Source organism: Hylobates moloch, unplaced genomic scaffold (assembly GCF_009828535.3).
Source record: "Hylobates moloch isolate HMO894 unplaced genomic scaffold, HMol_V3 SCAFFOLD_8, whole genome shotgun sequence".
In the NCBI taxonomy this organism is placed as follows: Eukaryota; Metazoa; Chordata; class Mammalia; order Primates; family Hylobatidae; genus Hylobates; species Hylobates moloch.
Genome location: NW_026652283.1, coordinates 82,587,895 through 82,610,507, shown reverse-complemented (window position 1 = coordinate 82,610,507; position 22,613 = coordinate 82,587,895). Strand labels below are relative to the sequence as shown.

The 22,613-nt window shown below is 59.2% G+C and overlaps 2 protein-coding genes across 9 annotated transcripts in view; one reads left to right on the top strand and one right to left on the bottom strand.

Annotated features, from left to right (window-relative positions):
- MYL3 (myosin light chain 3) overlaps positions 1-19,839 on the bottom strand; it is a 26,148-nt gene extending 6,309 nt beyond the window's left edge. For 2 of the 6 annotated variants that reach the window (XM_058443213.1, XM_032161790.2), the window contains exons 1-2: positions 19,461-19,839; positions 2,191-2,401 (exon numbers count right to left, since the gene is read on the bottom strand). The gene's annotated coding sequence lies outside the window, so the exon portion shown is untranslated. Of the gene's footprint in view, positions 1-542; positions 617-2,190; positions 2,402-17,883; positions 17,993-19,460 lie in introns of those variants that run through there. The other 4 variants (XM_058443214.1, XM_032161789.2, XM_032161791.2 and 1 more) reach the window with 4 other exon arrangements.
- Positions 18,082-22,613, top strand: part of PTH1R (parathyroid hormone 1 receptor) — a 21,479-nt gene continuing 16,947 nt past the window's right edge. For all 3 annotated transcript variants that reach the window (XM_032161785.2, XM_032161783.2, XM_058443212.1), the window contains exons 1-2: positions 18,082-18,279; positions 19,293-19,415. In XM_032161785.2, the coding sequence (XP_032017676.1) occupies positions 19,341-19,415 (75 nt within the window). In that variant the 5' untranslated portion in view covers positions 18,082-18,279; positions 19,293-19,340. The remainder of the gene's footprint in view (positions 18,280-19,292; positions 19,416-22,613) is intronic.

Below are 22,613 nucleotides of genomic sequence, written 5' to 3'. Positions count from 1 at the left end.
GTGTTGCTTCTGTGTGTTTATGTCTGGGTGTTTACATGTGTCTGTATGTGAGTGTCTGGTCATGGCAGGCAGCTGTAGCCCTGGCTATGGGTCCAAGGGTCTCCAGGAACCCCCACAAAGGGCAAGAGAAAGGATGCTGCTCCCTCTAGGGCAGTCGCCCCAGGCCAGTTCAGCAGCCTCCCTCTTCAGCCCCTGCTGGCCCGGGGACCAGTTTCTCAGCTTTCACCCTTGGATTCCTACTTCCTCTCTCTACAGCCCCCAGGGATGCACATTTCCCTACACACCCCAGGCCTGGCTCCCCACTGCACCCTCTGCCTACAGTGCCCTCGCCTCCTCTGCCTGACACATTCAAGGCTTGGCTCTACTGGCCCCCTTCCAGAAAGCTCTCTCCAATGCTATTCCACTGCCTCGTGTTGCCCCCTGCCGACCCTTTTGGCAGGGGCTCTGAGAGGGTCTGCCTCTCTGAGGAACCCCAAGCTGCCAAGCAGGGTCTGCCCCAGTGCAAGGATGCTCATCCCCCGTTCCTACCACTCAGCACCCACCTCCAGGGCCCATCCTGCAGTGCCCGGCCCTCAGGGTCCATCCCAAGCCCAGCCTTCAGCAGATGACAGTGACGGGACTGCCACTTGGGGAGGTGGGAAGGCTGAGGTGGCACAAAGCTCTTCCCGCATGGGGACGCCAACAGTGGGGACATCTTGCAAACACATTGGGCTCTGTCCCTTGCCCAGCATCTGCGCCTTGGGGGTGGGGAGGAGGTGCTCCTGGTTACTTTTAAGTGCCTGGAGCCTTTGATAGAAACTTCAAAGCCAGTGCCCCCCACCCCCAGGGATTTCCCTGGTGCGGCGAGGGGCTAAGCCTGAGGCTGAGAGGGTGCAGTGGGGCCCAGGGCCTCTACCTGGCACGCCCTGCTATCTTCCTACTGGGCCCGGTCCCTCTCATCCAGTCACTCCACCTCACAGGGAGGGACAGCAGTCCAGGGTTGGGGCCGGCCCGCTCCTGCCTGGAACATGTTCTGCCTCTCATCTGGAGGGCAGAACACCCACATCTGGAAATCTGACAACATCCGGGACTGGCGGGGGGGCAAGTTTTTCACTTTTCTTCCAGATGTTTGGCAACAGTATTGAGAAAGAAAGGGGTGGGGGGGAGGGTCAGTAGAGACGAGCCAGAAATACCACAAGAGGAGAAGACAGCCAGAGGGCCACGCAGAGGGGTCCCGGGGAGGCCCCACCACCCAGGCCTGCCGACCCTCAGGACAACGGGCTCTGGAAGTCACACGGGAGCCCCAGCCACCCGCAGACACCACCAACAAGACCAATTTCCTTGCGTTCATCGTGAGGGAAGCAGAGGGCCAGAGCAGAGGACATATACAGGGCCCTCTCTCCCATCTCATTTCTTTCATCCTCACACAATTACCACCCCTTGGAAACCACCCAACATCGGCCCAAACGGGGGTAAGCCAGTGACAAGAGCATCCTGGGCCTCAGTGTCCAGGTCTGTGATCTAGGATGGGCAGGCTCATGCAGCCAGCCAGAGCCACATAGTGCCACCTTCCTCCACCTGCGTGTGGCAGGGTCAAGGCAGTGGCTTGGGCCCCTTCTGTCACACACAGGGCAAATGTGGTCCTGCAGCAGGGACAGGGTGCACAGAGCCATCCTCACGCCCTCATCAGGACCCAGATGAAGGCTAGGGCCAGGATGGTGACTGCCTGAGCTCTGATTCTGGGCATGCCCCTGCTGGCTTGGGAGCAACAGTGCCCCAGGGCTCACCCACAGGCCCACCCTCAAACCTATAACAACTGCCCAGCCCCCAGTAGGCACTCTTCAGGACCAGCCAGAGCCCTCCCAGGCACACCGAGGCCAGGAGCAAGGCAGGGGGTAAACAGGAGGCATGAAGGTGGGCAGGGAGTTGGGGGTGGAGGGAGAGAGGGTGAGCAGCATTGGGCGGTAAGAACAGGCCACACCATGCCTGGCACTCCCCTCTCTCTCCCACATCCCAACCTGAGCTTTGTGCCCTTCAGGAGTCAGCCTAGCAGGCAGGATCTGGGCAGGGCCTCGGGGGCTTGGAGAGCCAGGGCTGGGGGTCTGGGTCCTACCGCTTCAGCTCCCAAAGCTCTGATGTCTGAGCTGCAGCCCAGTGTGCTGCAGGCTGGCACACGCCATGTCCCAGAGCCCTCTCAGGCAGCCACCTTACCTTTCTCTTCCCCCAGCCAAGGGGAATGCAGGGAAGATGTGGGCCCTGACTTCTGAGGAGCCTGTGGACTAAGGCAGGAAAGCCCGGCCACGTCAGCCTTCTTCTGGGCTCTTGTTACCTGGCGTCTTCCGTGCGTCCGCCTTCCTATGCATGTCAGCTGTCACAGGAGGGAGGAAGGTTCTGTTCTTCCACAGCTACATTTTCCCAGGACCTGGTACACCATAGGCATTCAATAAATGCTGGATGAACAAATGTTCCAAATATCTCAGTTTACCCACCTCTCACAGAGGTGCTGGAACCCCTTGCTAAACCCTGTCCTGGAGTGGGCCCAGAGAGATGGGGAGATTTGCCAACTGACTGACAGGAGCTCTGGCGGTGCAGAGGGCACTCTGGGACAGTAGTGCGGCCAGCAGCTGCCTCCAAGCCCACCCACCACCTCCCCATGCCCACCCCAATTCAGGCGTGCTCTTCACAGACTAAAGAGGTGAGGGTGACCCCTGTGGTGCAGGCAGTGACTGGACGACGACCTGCCAGCAGGGGGCGCAGAAGGGATGGGAACCGACCTTTGGTTCCTGAACTCAAACCCCAGAACCCAGGATCCCAACCCAGACCCCCAATCAGGAACCCGGAACCCCAAGCTCAGACCCCAGACTCAGGTCTCACAATTTGAGTGCCAAACTCAGAACCCAGAACCCAGATTCCAGGACTAGACCCCACTGTGGAGACCTAGACCCAGATCCTGGCACCCAAACCCTGACCGAAGACTCCAAGACCCAGGATGGTAAACCCGGACCTTCAACCCAGACTCCGGACCCCAGACCCCAGACACAGGACCCAGGATTCTAAACCCAGACCCCAGATCCAGGACTCAAGCCCCAGGACTCTAAACCCAGAATTCCAGGACTGCAAACTCAAACCCCAGACCCAGGACCCAGGACAGGGGCTGACGGATTTCCAGATCAGCATGGCCCTGTGTGGACAAGGCCAGTGGGAAGGGGCACCGGGGGGTCACGCTTTTGGCAACAGCGGGGGTAGCTGCTTGGCAGACCTCCCTGGTAGCGTTCAGAAGGGCATGAAGAATGTCCATCATCCTGTCAGAGCCAATTTGGGGAGCTCAGACTATGGTTGCCACGTGGAGGGTGGGCAGAAGGAGGTAAGGGGCAGCTGTCCCCTGGGCCCAAGAGCCAGAGGCAGGGAAACAGGGTCGGGCTCCCCACGTGCCCTGGTCCCCTGGGCCGCAGGCTCCGCAGGCAGCCCTGGCCCGCCCTGGCCCGCCGGTCCCGCCCCTCCTGGCCCACAGCCTCTGGGCTGGGACGCAGGCCCACACTTCCCGGAGGAGTCGAGAACACAGCCTGGGCCAGACCCAGAGCCTTAGAAGTAGGTCAAATGTTGCCGCGCAGCAGGTCCTGGGGACCCTGTCCTGGTGTGGGCAGGTCCGTGGGCTGCATTTCACTTACCAGGGCCCACTTGTGTGTCCACATAGATGTGAACCCACAGCTACACACTGGACACCCATGAACACAGACCCCACACGGGGCCCCTAGGTCCCTGTCCAGTTGCACAGATGGGGAGACCGTGGCCCCAAGGAGGCAAAGGCTGCCCAGCAACTCTGACTAGAGGTGGCACGAGGCAGGTACAAGGACCAGCAGAAGGAGATAAATTTCTACACCATCCCATGGCCCTGGAGCCTCAGATGAAAGTCTGACTCCTAGGAGGACTTCCCAGCAAGGCCACTCTGCCACTAACAGGATGGGGCCCACCTCCCAGAGGCACAACCCCGGGCCTTGAGAGATGGAAAAGAGTACCCAAGGGGGAGGCAGTAGACTTCCTATGCTCCTGTGACCCAGGCTGGTCCCTGCTCCTCTTGGCCTCAGTTTTCCCCACCTGTACCATGGCCATGGGTGGGGCAATGTGATTCCACGTTCAGAGGACAGTTTCTGCCCCTGAGCCCCAGCGCATCCTCACTACCCCCACACCACACACAGACAACTCTGTCCTCAAGCAGGCCAAACACAACCCTCAGGCCCCTCCCTCTGCCCACTGTGCTGACGGGGACCAGATGCTCCAACCTTGTGGTTCTAGGGGTGGGGGTGGCAGGGCACAGCGGGCTGGCAGGCAAACCCTGGTTTTGGCCCAGGGACCTATAATCAGCTCCTGCCCCTCTGATCCCGGCCCAGGACTGACGCTTAGGGCTGTGGTGTCCTGGCCGGCTGTGGCCACGGCCGCTATATTTGGGAGCCCAATTCAGCATGAGGGAGGGGTGGGCAGGCAGAAGCCTCTAGGGACCCCAGCCTCATGGGGGACAGGATGGGGACAGCATTGGCCAGGCTTGGTCCATTCTGGAAGAAGGACATAGCCCTGACTTCTCAGGGGCCTGGACTGGGGGACCTCAGCCCTACCCTCAGCAGCTAGTCTCAGGAGGGAGATTGAAAATGTGTCTGGAGACACTGCACCCCTGTTTAGTCCAAAGAATGAGCATCAGTTGGGTCTGTGCATTCTGGGTGCGTGAGATGGAGTCTCGGGCTGCCAAGGGTTCGTGGGAGCTCTGGATGGGTGAGGTTTGGGGTACCGGGGTCTGGGATGGGAGGAGGGGTGCCAATGTGCTAATCAAAGGAGCTGAGAAAACAAAGGCCTGGGGCTTGGGTCAGGAGGAATGGAGCAAGGTGCAGCCCTGAGCCCCAGCTCCCCAGCTCTGCTTGCTGGTCCAGCTTCCAGACAGGGGCCTGGCCTCTCCCCCCCAGCATGGCCTGTGGCCTCCCTGAACTGCCCTGGACATTCCCTGCTACTGGGCCAAACCCTGTACTCTCCCACCAGCAGCTTCCCAAAGAGCAAATATTTATTGTCCTTGGAAGAAAAAAAAAGACTCCCCTTTTAGGATCGGGGTCTGGGAGCTGCTACTGAGGTTTGCAGGGGCTCAGCAGCGGCCTGAAATGACCAGAAACCCCACCTAGACGGGCTGAGGAAGAAAGGAGGGTGCTCCATGAGCCGGCCTTGGAGGAGACCGCGAAGGCTGCCCTGGGTGCTGGGCTGGGGCTCTGCCCAGCGCTGCACCCTAGGCCACATTCCTCCCACCCCTGCCTCCATTTCCCCAAGGCTTCCCCAGAATAGGTCTGAGGGCATGCAGACACTGCCACACGAGGTGTGAACATGTGTGACTGGACGGGTGTGGATAGTCTATGTGTGTGTAACCATGGACAAGAGGATGAGGCCACATGTGTGATTGTGTGGGAGTGTGTCGTCTTGCGTGCTTCCACGTGTCACCCATGGGCACGAGGCTGTGACTCTGTGTGGGCATAAGCATGTCTGCATGCTCCTGGCTCTGTGTGCGTGTCTGTCTGCAAGCCTGTTCATCTGTTGGCATGGGTGGGGAAGGGGCATGTAGACACAACCTCTGTTGAATGGCCAATTCAGTCAAAAATGCAAGTAAATTTAGAAGGGGGGAAAAAAAACCCGTCAGTCAGACGAGGAGTCTGAATTGAGTGGTTGTTTGAGTGGATGGACCGACTGTCTCAGGCAAACAGTTCAAGCTGGCTGGGAGGAAGAACCAGCTCCCCTGGGCCATCACGGAGAAACTGGAGACAGGGACCCTTGGCCATGGCAGAGGTGAGACACAGAGACTGAGACAGAGATGGGAGGATGGAGAGAGACAGAGAAAGAGAGAGATGGGGCAGTCAGAAACAGGGGGCAGAGAGGGTTGGTAGGAGGGTCAGGGACAAATGTTGCTCCAGGAAAGGATGTAGCTTCCTGGAGCCCGCAGACATGCACGCATGCACACCGTCATGTCACCCCTCACCTCGGCTCCCAGCCAGCATCACCCAAATTCATTCCCACTCTCACCCATCCTCAAGCAGCTCCAAGTGGACAAGAAGTGGGCACCAGACCAGGATGCAAGGAGAGAGGGTGGGCATGGGCACCTGGACAGAGGGACAGGATGACAGATGAAGAAGGCAGTGCCGAGGACAGGGACGACAGTGATGGAGGTGAAGACAGGAGGGTGACAAGAAGGCCACAGTGGTGGTGACAGTGAAGAGGGAGTGCTGGCTGGGAGGACCTCCCTGACCCCTTGCAGACCCCACCTAGCCATGGTGGCCCCCTACACCCAGGGCTCTCCCCACTCTGCCCCCGCCAGAACCAGCTGTGGCCTTGCCTCCAATGACCATACAAAAATCCTCTGTGGCCCAGGGTGTGGATGCTGCAATAAAAATGGCCCAAGCTCCCAGCCAGGAATAGTTAGGGTCAACTCTGGTACCTGCCTGTGTGAGTATTTATATATCCACCCTCCCAGTGTGGCTGTGTCTGAAACACACACACACTATCCCCAGGCAGGCTAACCCACCCCTGATGTGTGTCTGCCTGGAGATACCTACGGGCCCCTAGACACTTCCTACTCCACCTTTGCCTAGTCCCTTTCCACCAGTACTGGGACAGCAGGAATCACACTGAAATGTGTGTGTGTACACGTAGCTTCCTGGAGCCTGCAGACATGCACTCAGGAACCCTGGCCCAAGGGAGCTTGGCCCAAGAGCAGGCACGCTGTACCACACACCTTTACCACATATCCTCATGCTTCATAGAAACCTTTGCATGCATGTCCACGTGCCTGTGCACACATTTCCACACTCCTTTGTACACATATGCTTTTGTACACATGTATACACACATTCACATGCCTTTGCATACACATCCATGCACTCTCCCACATACACCTAATGCACCACATCTTTTAGCTCACAGGTATAGAAAGAACACCCAGGTATAATTTCCAGGCAGAAATGAGCACTGGGAAGGAGGAGCAGGGCTGAAGGCAGCAGAAATCAGGGAACCCTACCAGGCCTGCCTGGCACGGTAGTGTCCGCATCTGTTTGTGTGTGAACGTGTGTGTCTGAACATCTGGGACCTTTCCACTGCCTCCTCCCACCCCACCCCACCCTGTTCACAGAAGGGGAAACAGAGGCCCAAGCAGAGTAGCTGAGCGGGGAGGTCAACGTCCTGGTTTGGGGCTTTCGAGCTTCAGCATCTGTGTTGTTCTTGGCACATCCGGGCCAGATAAGGACGGGGTCAGAGCTTGGCTCTCGTGGGAAAGGACTCTCTGGAAGGCTCCCGACCCATTCCTTTCCCAGATCTTGGACCCCAGTGCAAGCAGAGGGAAGACAACAGGGAAGGAGAGATGGCTGGGAGACAGGCAAGCTCCCATCAGGTCAGCCTTGAGGGCTGTGGGGAGACCACAGCAGGTTCAGAGACTCACGGGTACCCAGGAATGTGTAATAACCCCCTCAGACCAGCACAGGAATCCCCAAATGCAGAGCCTAGAGCAGATGCGTAAGGGTGAGGCCAGGAGCCCAGCTCTCTGCAGCATCTGGCCTTGGAGCCCTCTGCTCCAGGGAGCCTCATGCGGTTTTAGAGCCAGGGCTGAGGTAAATGCCTCTGTGCCCCAAAGGTCTGGAGCTGGGTTGGATGAGAAACTGTTCTGGGGGGAATGTTAGGAGACACTGGAGCATCATCCTCCCATGCAAAGCAGATGAGGGTACAGGTCCTGGGATGGGGGTTGGGTTAGCTGGGGACAGAGAACTCAGTTCTGGTGCTGGCCCCTTCACTGACTCCTGGAACCTCTTCCCCTCTGGAGACCTCAGGGTTCACACCTGCACAGTGGGGCGGGAGTTCCCTAAAGGTGGGCTCAGCAGGTGCACGGTCCTCCCAGTGCAGTCAAGGTAGGGCATCCCTGGACCTGAGTGTCCTCCTTCCCCACTGCCTCAGCCTGTGCCCCTGGCCAGGTCTCAGTGAGGGGCAGAGGGCTGGAGCTTGAAGCCAAGACAACAGGGGAACAATTGGCTGGAATTCTGCGTAAACAGAGGGGCACATCCAAGGCTCAGATGAGCTGGGAGGGGCTGGGGAGTTCCTGCGCCCCGAGGGAGCCCAGCCTGACAGTGAGCGCATCCATCCAAAGGGAGGCCCTGACTTCGGGAGTCCTGGTCTGAGAGCATAAGCAGGACAGCCTCTCTGGGGGATTTAGCAGGGGATGCTGTAGGGCCCCGAGACCCCTCCCTCAGCCCACCCCCAACCAGCATGCTCGTGGCCCCTGCCCCACCTAGAATCACTGGAGATACAGCTCCCAGGGGCAGGAAAACAAGGAGAAACCATCATTGATTGTGGCTGCCAGGAGCCGCCACCACCTCTCAGGCCCCTCCTCGCCTGACCTTGGGGTCCACAGAGAGGACATGCCAGTCTCCCCACTCCCACGGTCTCACAGGAGCAGCTGCACGGACAACCAGGCTGGTCTGGGATGGGGGTCCAGGGTGGGTCCTCTCTGCCAGCGCCAGGTTCAGCTCCTGTCTCAGGGTTAGGCTCCAGCTCAACCCCTGGGGCTGCTCCCTGGCTTTCTGAGAAGATGCCATCAGGCGGATTCCATCTCATAACGTTTCTTGGAGGAAAACGTTCTGACAGTCAGTGTTCCAACAACGAAGGGATCTGTCTCTGATCCTGGGACCTGCTCATGAGGAAACTGAGCCTACCCATGGCAACTGAGAGACAAAGAGGTAAGGGAGCAGGGTGTTTGGAGTCCACAGCTCTGGCCAATAGGTGTGCCCTCCCCCAGAGATGGAGGCTTCTCAGCAGAGCCACAGAGATAACCCAGCCCCTGTCCTCAAGGTCTCGCCGTCTGTTGGGACAGAGGCAGCAGCATATCATGCCGTGCTAAATTTTCTAGTCAAACCAGGAGGTCTGAGGTCTCACTCTGCTGGGAGTTGAAGGGTGCAGATCCAGGAAGGCTTCAGAGAGGAGGGGGCCTTTGGAGGGCATACAAGAGCCACCCAGGCAGAGAAGGGAAGGACAAGTCAGATGGCAAGAAGTTCAGGGGCAGAGGCCAAGAGCTCATGGAGGGTTCAGGGAATGGGAACACAGGGCAGTGGGGCCAGGCAGGGAGTTGGCTCCCCCAAACTCTCAAGTCTCTGCATCACCCAGCTGAGCCCAACACACAGTAAGGTGCATGCAGGGGCCACGGAAGGCAGGGCTGAGCTTGCAGAACACGTTGTTCTTCCTCCTCCTCCTCCTCCTCCCCCCCCCTTCCTCCTCCTCTGTTTGCGAGGTCATCACTTCCTTGCCCCCCTCCACCCTCAAGGAGCCCTATGTGGTTATGCTTGATTGGGAAAATTGATGTCGGGCCGCTGAGTTGAAGGGCAGGGGTGGTCACCCTTCCATCTTGAACCCAGCTCTCCTCGTTGGGCCAGGAGTGGCTTCCGGAGCCAGCTGTGCTGAGAGAGGGTGCTGCTGTGAGGACAGGATGTACTGGATGGCCCTGAGTTCAGTGCTCCAGTCCCTTGCCTCCATAGCCCCCACGCCAGCTCAGGAAAGGAGTGCAGTGGGACTGGGGGAAGCCTAGACCACTGACCTCCCCAAAAAGGTCATGACTAGTCCGGGAGGCAGAGAGGCCCCAGAGATAGAGCAGAGGTCAGGGCAGGCAGGAGCTGGGTGTGTGACTGTGCAGAGTTCTGACCTCGCTGGGCCAGACCGGCTGCCAGTGTCCCCTCCAGCTTCAGGGAGGCATCTGAGTTATGCCTAGCCACCTCCCGTTATGCCCAGAACCTCCTCCACACTGGCGACCCACCTGTGCCCAGTGAGAGCCCTTCGGCCTCTTCCAAAGAGGCTCACCTCAGAGGGCACGGGTGTCGGAAGGCCTGGAGACTTGCTCTGGATGAGCGGGGTGACCTCTGGCACGCCATTGCCCTTCTCTGGATGTCGCTTTCCCATACACGGTTTTATAAACTTCCCCAAGTGCCTCCCCTCTCCGGCCAGTTCAGCCAATGTCCACGGTGCCTCTGGGCCAGGCCCGGTGCAGCCTGCAGGATGGCCGGGCAGACACAGCCCTGATTCCAGCCCTAGAGACATTCCCAGTGTCTGCCAGCTCATTGCCTTGCCCCAGCCAGTGTCCCCTGAGGCACTTAGAGTGAGAGGAAACTGAGGCCCAGAGATTTGGCCCGGCACGACCAAGGACCACCCACACAGAGGGTTCCTCCAGGCCTAAGAGGGCAGGAGTGTCAGGACTAGGGGTTCTCCACTCAAGGGCTCCCAGCCACAGCCCCCAGCAAGGACCCAGTGTCTGAGCTAACCCCCTCCCCACCACCTCCTCCTTCTTGGCCCCCTCCTCCCTTCAAACCGCAGGGCCCAGCCGGCCTCTGGAACGCGTGCCCGGGACCTCGGTGATATTTTGAGTTTAAGAAAACTTTGCAGTCGGCAGGAGCTCTTAAAGGTTATAAATAGCAGCAGCGGGAGCCCATGCCGGGAGAGGCGGAAACACGTGTCAAACACGCCTGGGAGGGGGTATTCCAAGGCACAGACCCCCCCACACATACACTAGGGACGCACTAGGCTTCTGGGGATTTTACAACCACTGGAGCGGGAAGTCACACTCCACCCAGAAGGCATCTGGGAAACAGGACCTGCTTTGGCCCCCCAACCAGTGTCCCCAGTGGCTGGCCAGGTTGCCCGGGCATGTGGGGGCACTGTTGAAAGGGAATCTGGTGGGGAGGCCTTTCTCCTACCCCACTCCCCGCCACCATGCCACCAGGGATCTCCCTCAGAGCTGCCCTTGGGAACAGCAGGGCTGGGGGTGGATTTGGAGACAGTCCACTCTAACCCCTGTCTGTGGCAGGGAGAACTGAAGACCTGAGTGGGGACAGAACTGCTTCCAGGTCATGGGAAAGCTGGACAAGGTTTGGATCCCCAAGCCACAGTTCTTCCCATCGAACACTGCTGCTGCCTCCCTTCCATTTCCAGGGACCACGGGACAGTGCTCTAACTCACCTAAAGAAAGCACAGAAATGGGCACAAACGTGACAACATGCAACACTGAGGGATGCGGACCTGAGGGCCCCATCCCTCAGCATCCAATCCCAGTGCTTCCCCTTCCAGTGAAGACCTCTTGCTGAACAGATGAGGAACAGACCAGAAACTTGCCCCGCTCCAGTGGGATGCACACCCACGCCCGCGCTGCCAGGGAGTGGACTGTCAACAACCCAAGGCCAGGGATACGGCCTCAGCAAGGACATCAGCGCTGCTTTGGACACAGCAGTCTCAGCCTTGCCTTGAGGGCTGTGCGATTTGAGGACATGCCCTCAGGAGCCTAGTCTGAGGAGACACCCTTCTGGGGCCTGATCTAAGAGAAATCAGTTTTGACGGCCCCATGGCCATGGGAGGAACCCTTCAACCTCCACCACCTCCCTGGATTTCCCAACTGCTCCACAGTGTGCATGGGGCAAGAACTGTTACTCCACTCCAAATACCTGGAAACTCAGGCGTGTCTCAGGCTCCCACCCACCATCCCACTTATGCCTCGCTCATGCCCCACCTGCTGCCCACGGCTCCCAGCAGGTCTGGGGGCGGCAGCCAGCCTTGGCATCCAGGCGTTCTGAACCTCAGGGAGCCCCAAAGGGTTTATGGGGCTCCCAATGAATGGGAGCCTGTTGAGCTCGGAGGGGGCCGGGCCCGAGTAAACATGGCTGGGTCTGAGCTGCCATTCTCCCCCTGCCTCTTCCCCAGGACCCAGGACCAAAATACAACTTCCTGTCCCCGGAGCTGAGGGCCAGACTTGCCCCCCAGAGCCCTGGGCTGGGGCCCACAGGAGGAACACAAACTGGCAGGCCCAAGGCTCGAGGGGAGAAAGGCCTTCAGGTTTTCAGACTCCCAGCTCTGCTTGCATCCAAGACCCAAGTGCTTGGGCACTTTACAGATCCCTTTGAGCCTGAAACTGCCCAACTGTTAACAACAGATCAGGAAACTGGGGCCATGAGCAGGAAGGTGTCTGGCTCAGGGCTCCACAGGTCAGAGCAGAACAGGCCCCAGCCTCCTGCTTCCCTGGCCAGTGAGGACCGGGCCTGTGGGCAGGGTAGGGCAGTGCATGTGGACTCAGGGGAGGGAGAGGCTCTGGCGGTCGAGAGCCAGGGCAACAGGGAGGCTTGACAGAGCACAGGGGAACTCTCCCTCCTTTGGGCACAACTGCCCACTGACCCCCGCTGGCCTGGTCACAGAATGGCCTACGTGTCCCGGGATACCCCCTGGAGCAGTGCACTTCAGAGTAGCTGGGGCAGGAGTCCCGTAAGTGCTGTTTGTCATAGTTTCGCAATGTCCCCTGGCCAGTCCATTCTGCTCTTTGGTCCCGTTTCCTCCACCTGGAGGCCAGGTATCACCGAGCTCCCTGCCTCCCTGTCTAACTTGTGAAACAAAAAGTACTTTGGAAACTCTAGTGAGTGGTACCCTCCCTAGGAGCCTGGAAGACCCAGGGAGGGGGGCCCTAGGAATGTGCCCAATGGCTGGGGGTGGTTGGGGCCAGCTGCCTCACATGCAGGGCACTGGGGGCTACGGCTGGAATGTGCTGAGTGGCAGCTGCCACGTGAATCATTATACCTCGTCAGGCTGAGCCTAGGACTTCCAGACACAAACCAGCTCAGACTGGGCTCAGGCAGAAGGGCAGCCTCCAGCCGGGTCACAGGGCCTGGGGGTGAGGTTTCTGGGATCTTGCAGGGTCTCTGCCTCCCTGTCTGCCCACATCTTCATCCTGAGCAACCAGCCCTGGTTCTGAACACGGCTCGTTCTACAGACCCACAGAGAGAGGTCATCCTGCCCACAGCTCCCTGCCTTTGAGACCTGTGACGGCTTAAGCAGACCCTGGGCCTGGAAGGGCCTGGGAGGCAGATAGAGAGGGCTTCCTGACTGACTCCTCACCAGGAGTCAGATATGAGGTGGCTGTGGGGCTGTAGGGGTCAGGACATGGGCTGGAGTGGAATGACGGGCCCCCCCATCTCTTCCGTCTAGGAGCCACTGGGTACCCAGTGCTGGCAGATCAGGCCTTCTTGGGCCTCAGTTTTCCTGCCTGTGACACAGGCAAGAACCACCTCCAGCCCCCCTCCGATTTCTCTGGGTGCCTTAAACTTGAGTAAAGTCACTAGTAGGGGCTGTGTTCATACCTCGTGGCAGCCTGATATTCCTGAGATGTGGAAAGGACCAGAGGGTCAGACAGGGACACAGAGACTAAGAGAGAGACGTGGCAGGGCAAGCGGAGGACTACTGAGGCACACACACACACACACACATGTCTGGCAGCTTGAGTGGGCCCGGTTACCTGGCAGGCAGACCCATGGATGCTGAGGGGAGGGCCCAGCCCTGGGCATCTGAACACTGGCACACTTGGATCTGCCTCTGTTGCCACCTACTCCTGACTAGGGGCCTGGGACAAAGTCCTGGGCCAGTGTAGGGCTTGGTAAAAAGTAATTAATTTTCTTTTCAAGTGGAAGCTCTGACTCAGGCCTTTTCTTGTCCCCAGCAGCACTATCCTTGCTTAGGCCTGAGCCACAGAAGCTGCTCAGGGACTATCCATGGCCTCCCCGTGGCCAACTTGAGTCTGCTCTGCAGCTTTAGGCCCGACTTGGAAGGCCCGTGGGCTGCAGGTGAGTGGGGGCCAGGGGAGCCTGGGGGCCTGAGCACAGCTGGGAGGCCCAAGTCTGTGGTTTCCCTGGGGATGAGTGTCTAAGTACCTGGGCTGTGCTATGGAGCAGACAAGACATGCCGCATGGAGACACATCTGTGGACCTGGTGTTATGACAGCAGGGGGCTTGTAACCATGAGGCCAGCAGGGACAGAAGGCCCATACCTCTAGCTCCTTGGGAGCCTTGGGAGTGCTCCCTGGCTGGGACAGAGCCTGCTGGTCCCAGGTGCCCCCATCGTCCCTCCCTTCACCTTCCCGAGAGGCAAGAAAGCCAGGCAGCCATGCTTCTGCTGCAAGGGGAGGGGGCTGCCCAGCCAGCTGCCATGGGAGCCTCCAGCGACTCAGCCGGGTGTCAGGGGGTGTTTATGAGCAGCCGAAATGGCTGTAAAAGTGGCACCTCGCTTCACTTATGGCCTGGCCATCCCCTCCCCTACTGGCCTCTTGCCTCAAAAAGCTTCCAGAGGGGCCTAGAAGCCGAGAGAGTTCTGGGGTTGAGGGCTGGGTGGAGGCACAGCCTGGGGTCAGAGTTCAGCCAGGGGCTAGAAATCAGATTGGGATAAGAACTCAGCCCGAAGTTGGGGCTCATCATGGAGATAGAGCTCAGTCTGGGATCAGGGCTAAGCTTGGATGCAGCCTGACTTTGGGGCTAGTGTTGGGATGAAGCACTGGGGAAATATAAGGACTCAGAAACAGATGTGAGCCATTAGTCCCAGAGAACCCCTGGTCTGGGCAAGGGGTTTTCTGAGGGAGGGAGGCCAGGCTGCATTGCTCAGAGAGCTGAGCCTCTTGCCTTGCTTGTTGGTGTCTGATGCCCACCCTGGCCCCAGGGTCTTGTGTACCTTGGCCAGAGCCCTACTCACAGTGGGATGGCTGCAGCAGAGGCCTGTCAGCCTGGGGCTGCCACACCAGCAGCAGTGGGGCCAGAGTCCGGCCCCTACTGCAGTTCTGAGATCCAGTGACCACCCTGGCTCCTCCTCCTAGGCCTGAGGATTAGAGACAGGGACTCACTCCTACTCCCCACCCCCAGCCAGGCCTTTTCAAACCCCATTGAAACTAACACTGACCTGACACTAACCAGAAACTAACTCTGAGCCCCTGGGGCCTGCTTGTCAAAAAGGGCAAGCTGACTCTGCCAGGTGCTTGGGTGCTACCAGTTAATGTGTGACACCCCCACCCTCATGGTAGCACTTTAACCAGAGGCCTGAGGGTGAGAGAGATGATCTGTGGCCCCACCCACAGCTGTGGAATGTCCAGCAGGGGACTCTGGGGTGAGGCACGTGAGTTATGGCAAGGGGAATGCCCTTAAGGGGCCCAGCACCCATCAGATTCCTCTCCACAGCCCACCCTCGTCCTCCCAAGTACAAATAGTATGTTTCCAAATCTCAAGTTTTCCCTGGTGTCAGATCTGAAAAGAACTCCTCCTCTCAGCCTCTAGTTTTATCTCTCAGTCCTTCCAATCCCTCCATTAATGTTCTTTTCTCATCACCAAGGGGGAAAGCAGGGTGGGAGATTAGTGGTCACAGAACCATAAAACTTAGAGACACTTAGAAACAGAGGCATAGGCCGGGTGCGGTGGTTCATGCCTATAATCCCAGCACTTTGGGAGGCCGAGGCAGGAGGACTGCTTGAGCCCAGGAGTTGGAGACCAGTCTAGGCAACAAAGTGAGACCTCGTCTCTACAGAAAAAAATTGTTAATTACCCAGGTGTGGTAGCTCATGCCTGTGGTCCCAGCAACATGAGAGGCTGAGGTGGGAGGATTGCTTGAGCCCAGGAGGTCAAGGCTGCTGTGACCCATGACCGTGCCACTGCACTCCAGCCTGGGCGACACAGCAAGACGCTGTCTGGGAAAAAAAAAAAAAAAAAAGTGCTGGGTGTGGTGGCTCACACTTGTAATCTCAACACTTTGGGAGGCCAAGGCAGGTAGATCACTTGAGGCCAGGAGTTTGGAACCAGCCTGGCCAACATGGAGAAACCCCATTTTCACTAAAAATGCAAAAATTAGCCAGGCGTGGTGGTGCACAACTATAATGCCAGCTACTCAGAAGGCTGAGGCCAGAGAATTGTTTGAACCTGGGAGGTGGAGGTTGCAGTCAGCTGAGATCGCACCACTGCACTCCAGCCTGGCCAACAGCCCTGTCTCAAAAAAGAAAAGAAACAGAGGCATAATAAAGCTGAGACCATTAAAATATAACACTGAAGAACCACAAATGTTCTCTAGGTGTCCATTCTGGCACCTGGGCCTCCGTCCCAAGGAGCCTACATACCATAGGAGGCAGCCCTGAAATCACAACCTCCCTCCCCAGTAATGGAGGATGTGGGCACACAAGGAGGGAGGGGAGTGTCCTTTACACCAGGCAGAGGAGTATGATCCTGGCAGAGGAAGCAGCAAGGACAAAGGCAGGAGAGTGGATGTGTGAAGAAAGCCAGGAGTCTAGCAGACAGTTCCTGTTAGGGAGAGTCATTTTTGGAGGAAACTGCCTCAAATAGCACAGCCCTTGAACACCAGAACAAGAAATGAGGGCAGTGGGCACAGAGAAGGGAGGCAGCCATAGAAATGCATGGGGAGGGCCAAGGCTGGTGTCTCATACCTGTAATCCCAGCACTTTGGGAGGCTGAGGCAGGTGGATCACTTGAGGTCAGGGGTTCGTGACCAGCCTGGTCAACATGGTGAAACCCCGTCTCTACCAAGAAATGCAAAAATTAGCCAGGTTGGTGGTACACACCTGTAGTCCCAGCTACTTGGGAGAATCACTTGAACCTGGGATGTGGAGGTTGCAGTGAGCAGAGATCATGCCACTGGACTCCAGCCTGGGTGACAAAGTGAGACTTTGTCTTGAAGAAGAAGGAGAAGGAGAAGGAGAAGGAGAAGAAAGAAGGAGAAGGAGAAGGAGAAGGAGAAGAAAGAAGAAGAAAGCAGCAGCAGCAGAAGAAATACATGGGGAATGCACCTGGGAGTGCAGTCTGGAAGCTGGATGGGCTTGAGCCAGCAGAAGGGTGGCTGCAGCTGGATCCTAGGCCTTAGGGCTTGGGCTTGGCAGATTTGCACTGAGGGTTGGAGGGCAGGTTTGCAGGCTCTGAGGAGCTCAATATCCACAGGCTGAGTCTGGAGAGCCCCTGGAGCCCATGGGCCAGGATGCCCACCCTCGTGGAAACTAAACAGTAAAGTTAACACTGCCCTTGAATCAGCTGGCCAATCTCTCCATTTTGCAGATGAGGAAACTGAGGTCCAGACAGCCGAAGAGTGGTAGTGTCCAGGACACACAACTGGTAAGCGGGCAAGCACAGGCTGTTGCTTAGCCCAGACTCATTTCCCAGGGCCTCATGCATTCGCTTCCTCCGCCATCCTTAAAGCCCTCCGCTCCAGGCATCCCCAGCCCCTCCCTCTGCCTCAGTTTCCCCACTTGGTACCGGGAGGTAGTAGGTTTGGGGTCGAAGGGCCCCTCCTCTTAGAGCTCCAGCGTGCCCTCCCCAGCCAAACATAGAAATCCCGCCCCGTTCAACCCCAACGCCCGCGGACTCCTCCTTGCCTTCCCCTAAGTCGAGGGTCCCAGGCGGATCCGAGCTGGCCGATAGCTTTTGGGAGTGGGGGTGGGAACGGGGGAGGGAAGTGAAGCCTGAGAGTGGGTGTCTGGATTGAGCCCCAGGTCTGGCAGCCTCGAGCCTCTGGGGTTGGGGCCGGGCAAGCTGGAGAGGCTCGGCCAGCAGCCGAATGGGTCGAGACTCGGAGACCCGGACCCGAAGAGACGCTGGGCAGGGAGGGAGCGGGATGTGTGGCTGCAGACCTGGGCGGGGGTCGGGGCTGGCCTAGGGCCGAGCGGAACGACAGGCCTGGGATGGGACGGAGGACAGGGGACGAGGCGAGGGTGGGGCTGGACGTGGGGGAGGGTGGCAGCAGCCAAGCCGGGCTCGGGGCTGGCAGCCGAGCGGCCTCCCCAGGGACCCCGACACAGCCCGAACGGGAGCCCAGTGGACTGACAGCGTCGCGGCCGGGGGCGCGCGGGGGTACCAGGCAGCCTCCCCAGGGGATTCGCCCATGAAGAACGAGGGCTTGCTTCTCGGCTGAGGGTCTCTATTCGCCAGCGGGGGCCGGATGATCAGGGGAAAAAAAAATTAAAAAGCCTGTGCTTTCCAGAAGAGAATGAAGCGGCGGCGGCGTCCCGGGTTCCCTGCTCGGGTCTCGATGTTACGGCTGCCCCCGCCCCGTCTCCCCAGCACTCACATCCCGCCGCCGTAAGACCCCGGGCCTCGGCCTCTAGCGCAATGTCCCGGGGCGGGGGGTGGAAGGCTCCTCTCGGCCTCTCCACACTCCCGCGTCGGCGGCTGCGGAGGGGGTGGGGGCGGGAAAGGCCCGGGAGGGCGCGGGGGAGGGAAGAGGCGCCCGGCCGGGGTGGGGGGGAGGGGAGCGGCAGACGCCGGGGCGAGGGATGCGCGCGGCGGGCGGTGGCTCCGAGCGGCGGCCGGGCGGGGGGCGCTGGAGGCCAGGCCGGCCAGCGGGGGATATCCCGAGAGCTCCATGAAGTACCCCCGGGGCCGCGGACGGGGCGCTGGCTTGGGGAGGCTGTCGGGGGAGCCCCGACATCCATGGCAAGGCGGGGGCCGCGGCGGCGCGCTCGGAGTAAGTCGGGGCTGGGGACCCGCGCCGAGGGGAAGTGGCTGGAGTCGGGGAGGAGCGACTCCGGGCCTGGCCGGAGCAGCCAGGCTGCTGTCTCGGTGTCAGTCGGCGGCGCCTCCTCGGAACCCGGGGGAGTCGCCAGCCCCGCGCCGCTCGGCTCGGTGGCTTTTTTGGAAACTTGCAAATGTTTTCGTAGAGAGAAAAGGGAGAGGGAGGGAGCGAGGGAGTGACCGAAACGGAGCTTGGGGCCGCTGGAAGAACTGAGGCCAAGGCTGGGGGAGCTAGAGACAGGCTGACAGGCAGACCGACAGAGCGTCGGGGCCGCTGCGCGCCCGAGCCGCACAGGCGCAAGCAGGGCTCTGGCCAAGGATGGGGAAGGGGTGCGGGAGGCGGCTGCCGAGGGGCTGGGATCTCAGGAGGCCGAACGGCCGGGGGCTGGCGGCTGGAACACCCAAAGGCTCAGTGTGACTGCAAAGTTGGGATCGCATCCCCTAACTGCACGCCCCGCGCGGCTCAGAACGCGCCCCCTGCCCAGCCCTGACTCCCTACGGGCGAAAGCCGCGGAGCTAAAAATAACAGTCCTGCGCGCCCCCCGCAGACCGCGACCCCGACCCCTCCCCCCACTGGGCGTGGGGCGAAGCCACAGCTCCCATTTCCCCAAAAGAAAAAAAAAAAAGAAAGAAAGAAAGAAAAGGCGGCGCGGGAGGGGGGCGGGGGGCGGGCCGGGGGCGGGGGGCCCGGCCATATGGATGTGATTTCTCCGCTCCGAGGCAGACGGGCCGCTCCGCAGCGCTCGGCGCCCGCCCGCCGCCCGCCTGGCCTCCGGCTCTCCCTCCCTCCCTCCTGTCCCTCCCTCCCTCCCTCCTTTGCGCTGCTCGCTCCCTCGCTCGCCCTCAGCGCATGGGCCCCGCGCCGGGCCCCGGGGCCTCGGGCCGCCGGGACGCCGGGGTCCCCTAGGCCGGGGCGTGGGCGGGGCGGCCGGCCTGACGCAGCTCTGCACCCCCTACCACCACCAGGGCCGGCGGCGGCGGCTGCCCCGAGGGACGCGGCCCTAGGCGGTGGCGATGGGGACCGCCCGGATCGCACCCGGCCTGGCGCTCCTGCTCTGCTGCCCCGTGCTCAGCTCCGCGTACGCGCTGGTGAGTCCCCCGCCGCCAACACTCCGGGACAGGCTGCGGGCTTACCCTGGGGTCCGCGGGATAGGTCTAAGGCACGCAGTCTTGAGTTCCCCCAGTAGTTCGAACTTTGGGTGAGAGTCCCCTCTGGTCCAGGATCCTGGGTGCCTGCTTTCCCTGGGATGTCTGGACTGTGGGTTCCAGCTGCCTGAAGCCTCCCTATTTCTGAAGCCTCGTTTGGGGTCCCAAATCTGGAAATTTGTAGTTGAAGTTTCCCCATCCTCTGCTTCTGTGAGCACCATGGCTGTTTCTCCCTGGAAGATGACAGTGTGACCCAACAGAGGGCTGGGCTTTGGCCCTGCTGCGTACTCCCACAGACTTTGCTTTGGGGACCTCTGTTTTCTGCAAGTTTTGTTGTAGTCTCGGACACAGGGAATGTAGGTCTGAGGTCAGAATCATACAGGCAGGGGGTGGGATTTAGGGGCCCCCTCCAGCCCTCACTTCACCCAGGGTAGAAGCTGTTTCCCCAAGGAGGTGGGTGTGGTGTGGCATGGAGGAGGGATGGAGGTCCCTGAAGGAGACTGACCTCACAGTGCACCCCTGTAGGAGAAGCACAGCATATCCTGTGGGGAAGTGAGGAGACCCCCTGGGAAGACTGTCACTCCCTGAGAGTGACCTAAAAGCAGAATGGTAGGGAAGGCTAGAGGGAGAGGAGAGACAGACAAAGCCGGGTGGGGAGGAGAGATCCCCCCAGCTGGAGGGGTGGACAGACTAAGAACAGCAAAGAAAAATAGGGAGAGACAGGCAAAGGCAGAGAGCTGGAGACACAGAGTGGGCAGCACCTCCTCCTCCTGGGCCAGGGTCTGGGGCCCACTTTCTGGGAAGGGGACTGTCCCAGCCCCTCAGTCCTATTCCACAGCAACCCCATCCCCTGGGACCAGCCCGTTCCTGAGGAGGCTGTCTGCCTGTGCGCCTAACTTCAAAGCCCCTTCTCCCTGCTCCCCAGTGGGGGCATCTGCCTGCTAGAGATCAGGGCAGTCAGGCAGCCTCCTCCTTCTGACCAGCAGCAGCTCCCTACACAAGGCAGAGCTCCAGGCAGTTCTAATGAGCCTGGGATTCCTCTGCCTTTGCATGATGCCTGTGTAAGCCTGGGCTGTCCTTCTCCGTGCCTCAGTTGCCCCATCTCTAAAAAAGAGGGCCTGGAAGAAACATCTGCCTGAGAATCCCATCATCAGAGGCTCTCCCTTCCTCTGTGGTCCTCCGCACTTCCCACTTACCTATGCCTACACCCTCACAATTCTGGCCCCAGCAAAGGATCCCCACCAAAGATAGCCCCATACAAGTCCTTGTGGATGGGGAAACTGAGGTTCAGAGGAGCTCAACACCCTCTGCAGAGACACTTCAAGTACTGATGAATGCCAGGGGATAGAACTACCACCAACCCCGTCCCCCGGAGTTTGGTGTGTGACGGTCTGAGGGGTAGACAGGGTGATGGGTGTGGGTGTCCTGAGAGTAAGTCTATGTGTCAGAGCAGGGCTCTGTGGGACTCTGGGCATGGTGTTCTTCTGGGTCTGTGTGACTGTGAGTGTCTGAGTCCCTGTGTGACTTCATGTGTCTGAAGCTGTGGTGCATGACTTGGAGGCGCAGTTGTGTGTGTTTGTGTGTGCCTTTGTGAGCGCCTCTGCACCCGGGCCTATTGTTTTCTTATGTGTATTTCATAAATGCTTCTGTAGGTCTTTCTACTTGCCACGATTCTAAGCAATTCACATACATTAGCTAGTCGAATCCTCCCAACCACCCTCAGAGGAAGGTTATTGTCCGCATTTTTAACTGGACCGAATCACACAACCACAATGACCGTTATTTATCTCATGCCAAGCCCTGTGCCTCTATGTGTGTGTGGAGTATGGGTACCCAGAGCCCCACTGCTCTCCAGGGAAGCTGAGATATATGCAGAGAATCTTCCTGGCTTTGCCCTGGCCCATGTCTGAGAGTAGAAGGAGAGATGCCAATGCTCGGTCTGCCCAAGACCTTGTTGGGGCATGTGAGTTCACTGGACACTCCCTGGCTTTGGGGCCAGAAGATTGGGACTGAAGGGCAGGGGCAGCCTACTCACCCATCCAATATCCTATGGGCCCCCTGGACTCATCTGGGGCCAGCAAGAAGCTGGCAGCCTGCCAGCTCCCTCTCCTGAGCCCAAAGGGCTACTGCCCCCCTTTAGATCTGCACCTATGCCCCTCAAGCCCACCAACCTTATCTCATGGCAGGTCACCAAACCTGTATGCTACCTACCCAGCTGGTCCCAAGACCAGGCTCACATCTCCAGTGACCTCACATTTGGGGGGCCAAAGAGCATTCCATCAGGAGGACACTGGTTGTGGCCAGACTCAGCTGGTCCATCTTCTGCTGTACAGGAAAGAGTTACCTGGGACCCTGGGGTCTGGGGCGGGGCGGAGTTCAGAGGAAGTGATGGACCCACAGATTGTGAGTAGGAGGCAAAGGGGCACTCTTGTCCTTGATGTGTCCTCCTAAGGATGCCCCCAGCATGTACACATGTGGAGGAGAAACTGCAACAAGAGAAGCTGGAGCTCAGCATGGGACAGGCCTTGAGTGTGAAGATGTGACCACTGGGTAGGACTCACAAGAGACTGTGGTGTGGACTCACAGGCTGGGAGTGTGTGGGACCTTTTCCAGCCTGCTCTGGGGGCAGGTTGGCCATGCTGCTTGCTTTCTTTTTTTCTTCAGACAGAGTCTCACTCTGTCACCCAGGCTGGAATGCAGTGGTGCGATCTCGGCTCACTGCAAGCTCCGCCTCCCAGGTTCACACCATTCTCCTGCCTCAGCCTCCTGAGTAGCTGGGATTACAGGCGCCCGCCACCACGCCCAGCTAACTTTTTGTATTTTTAGTAGAGATGGCGTTTCACCATGTTAGCCAGGATGGTCTCGATCTCCTTACCTCGTGATCTGCCCGCCTCGGCCTCCCAAAGTGCTGGATTACAGGTGTGAGTCACCACGCCCAGCCGGTTGCTTGCTTTTAAAGACAGGAAGAAGCCAACATGTACAGAACAGTGGCTGTCCCCAGATTCTGAGCTAGAAACTGTCACAGATTGTTTTCTCATTACATCCATTCACCCCATGATTTCTATGCGAAAGGGCCCTGAGAATCACACAGTGAGTCTGTGGCACAGCAGGATTTGAACCCAGATCTTTAGACCTTTGCAC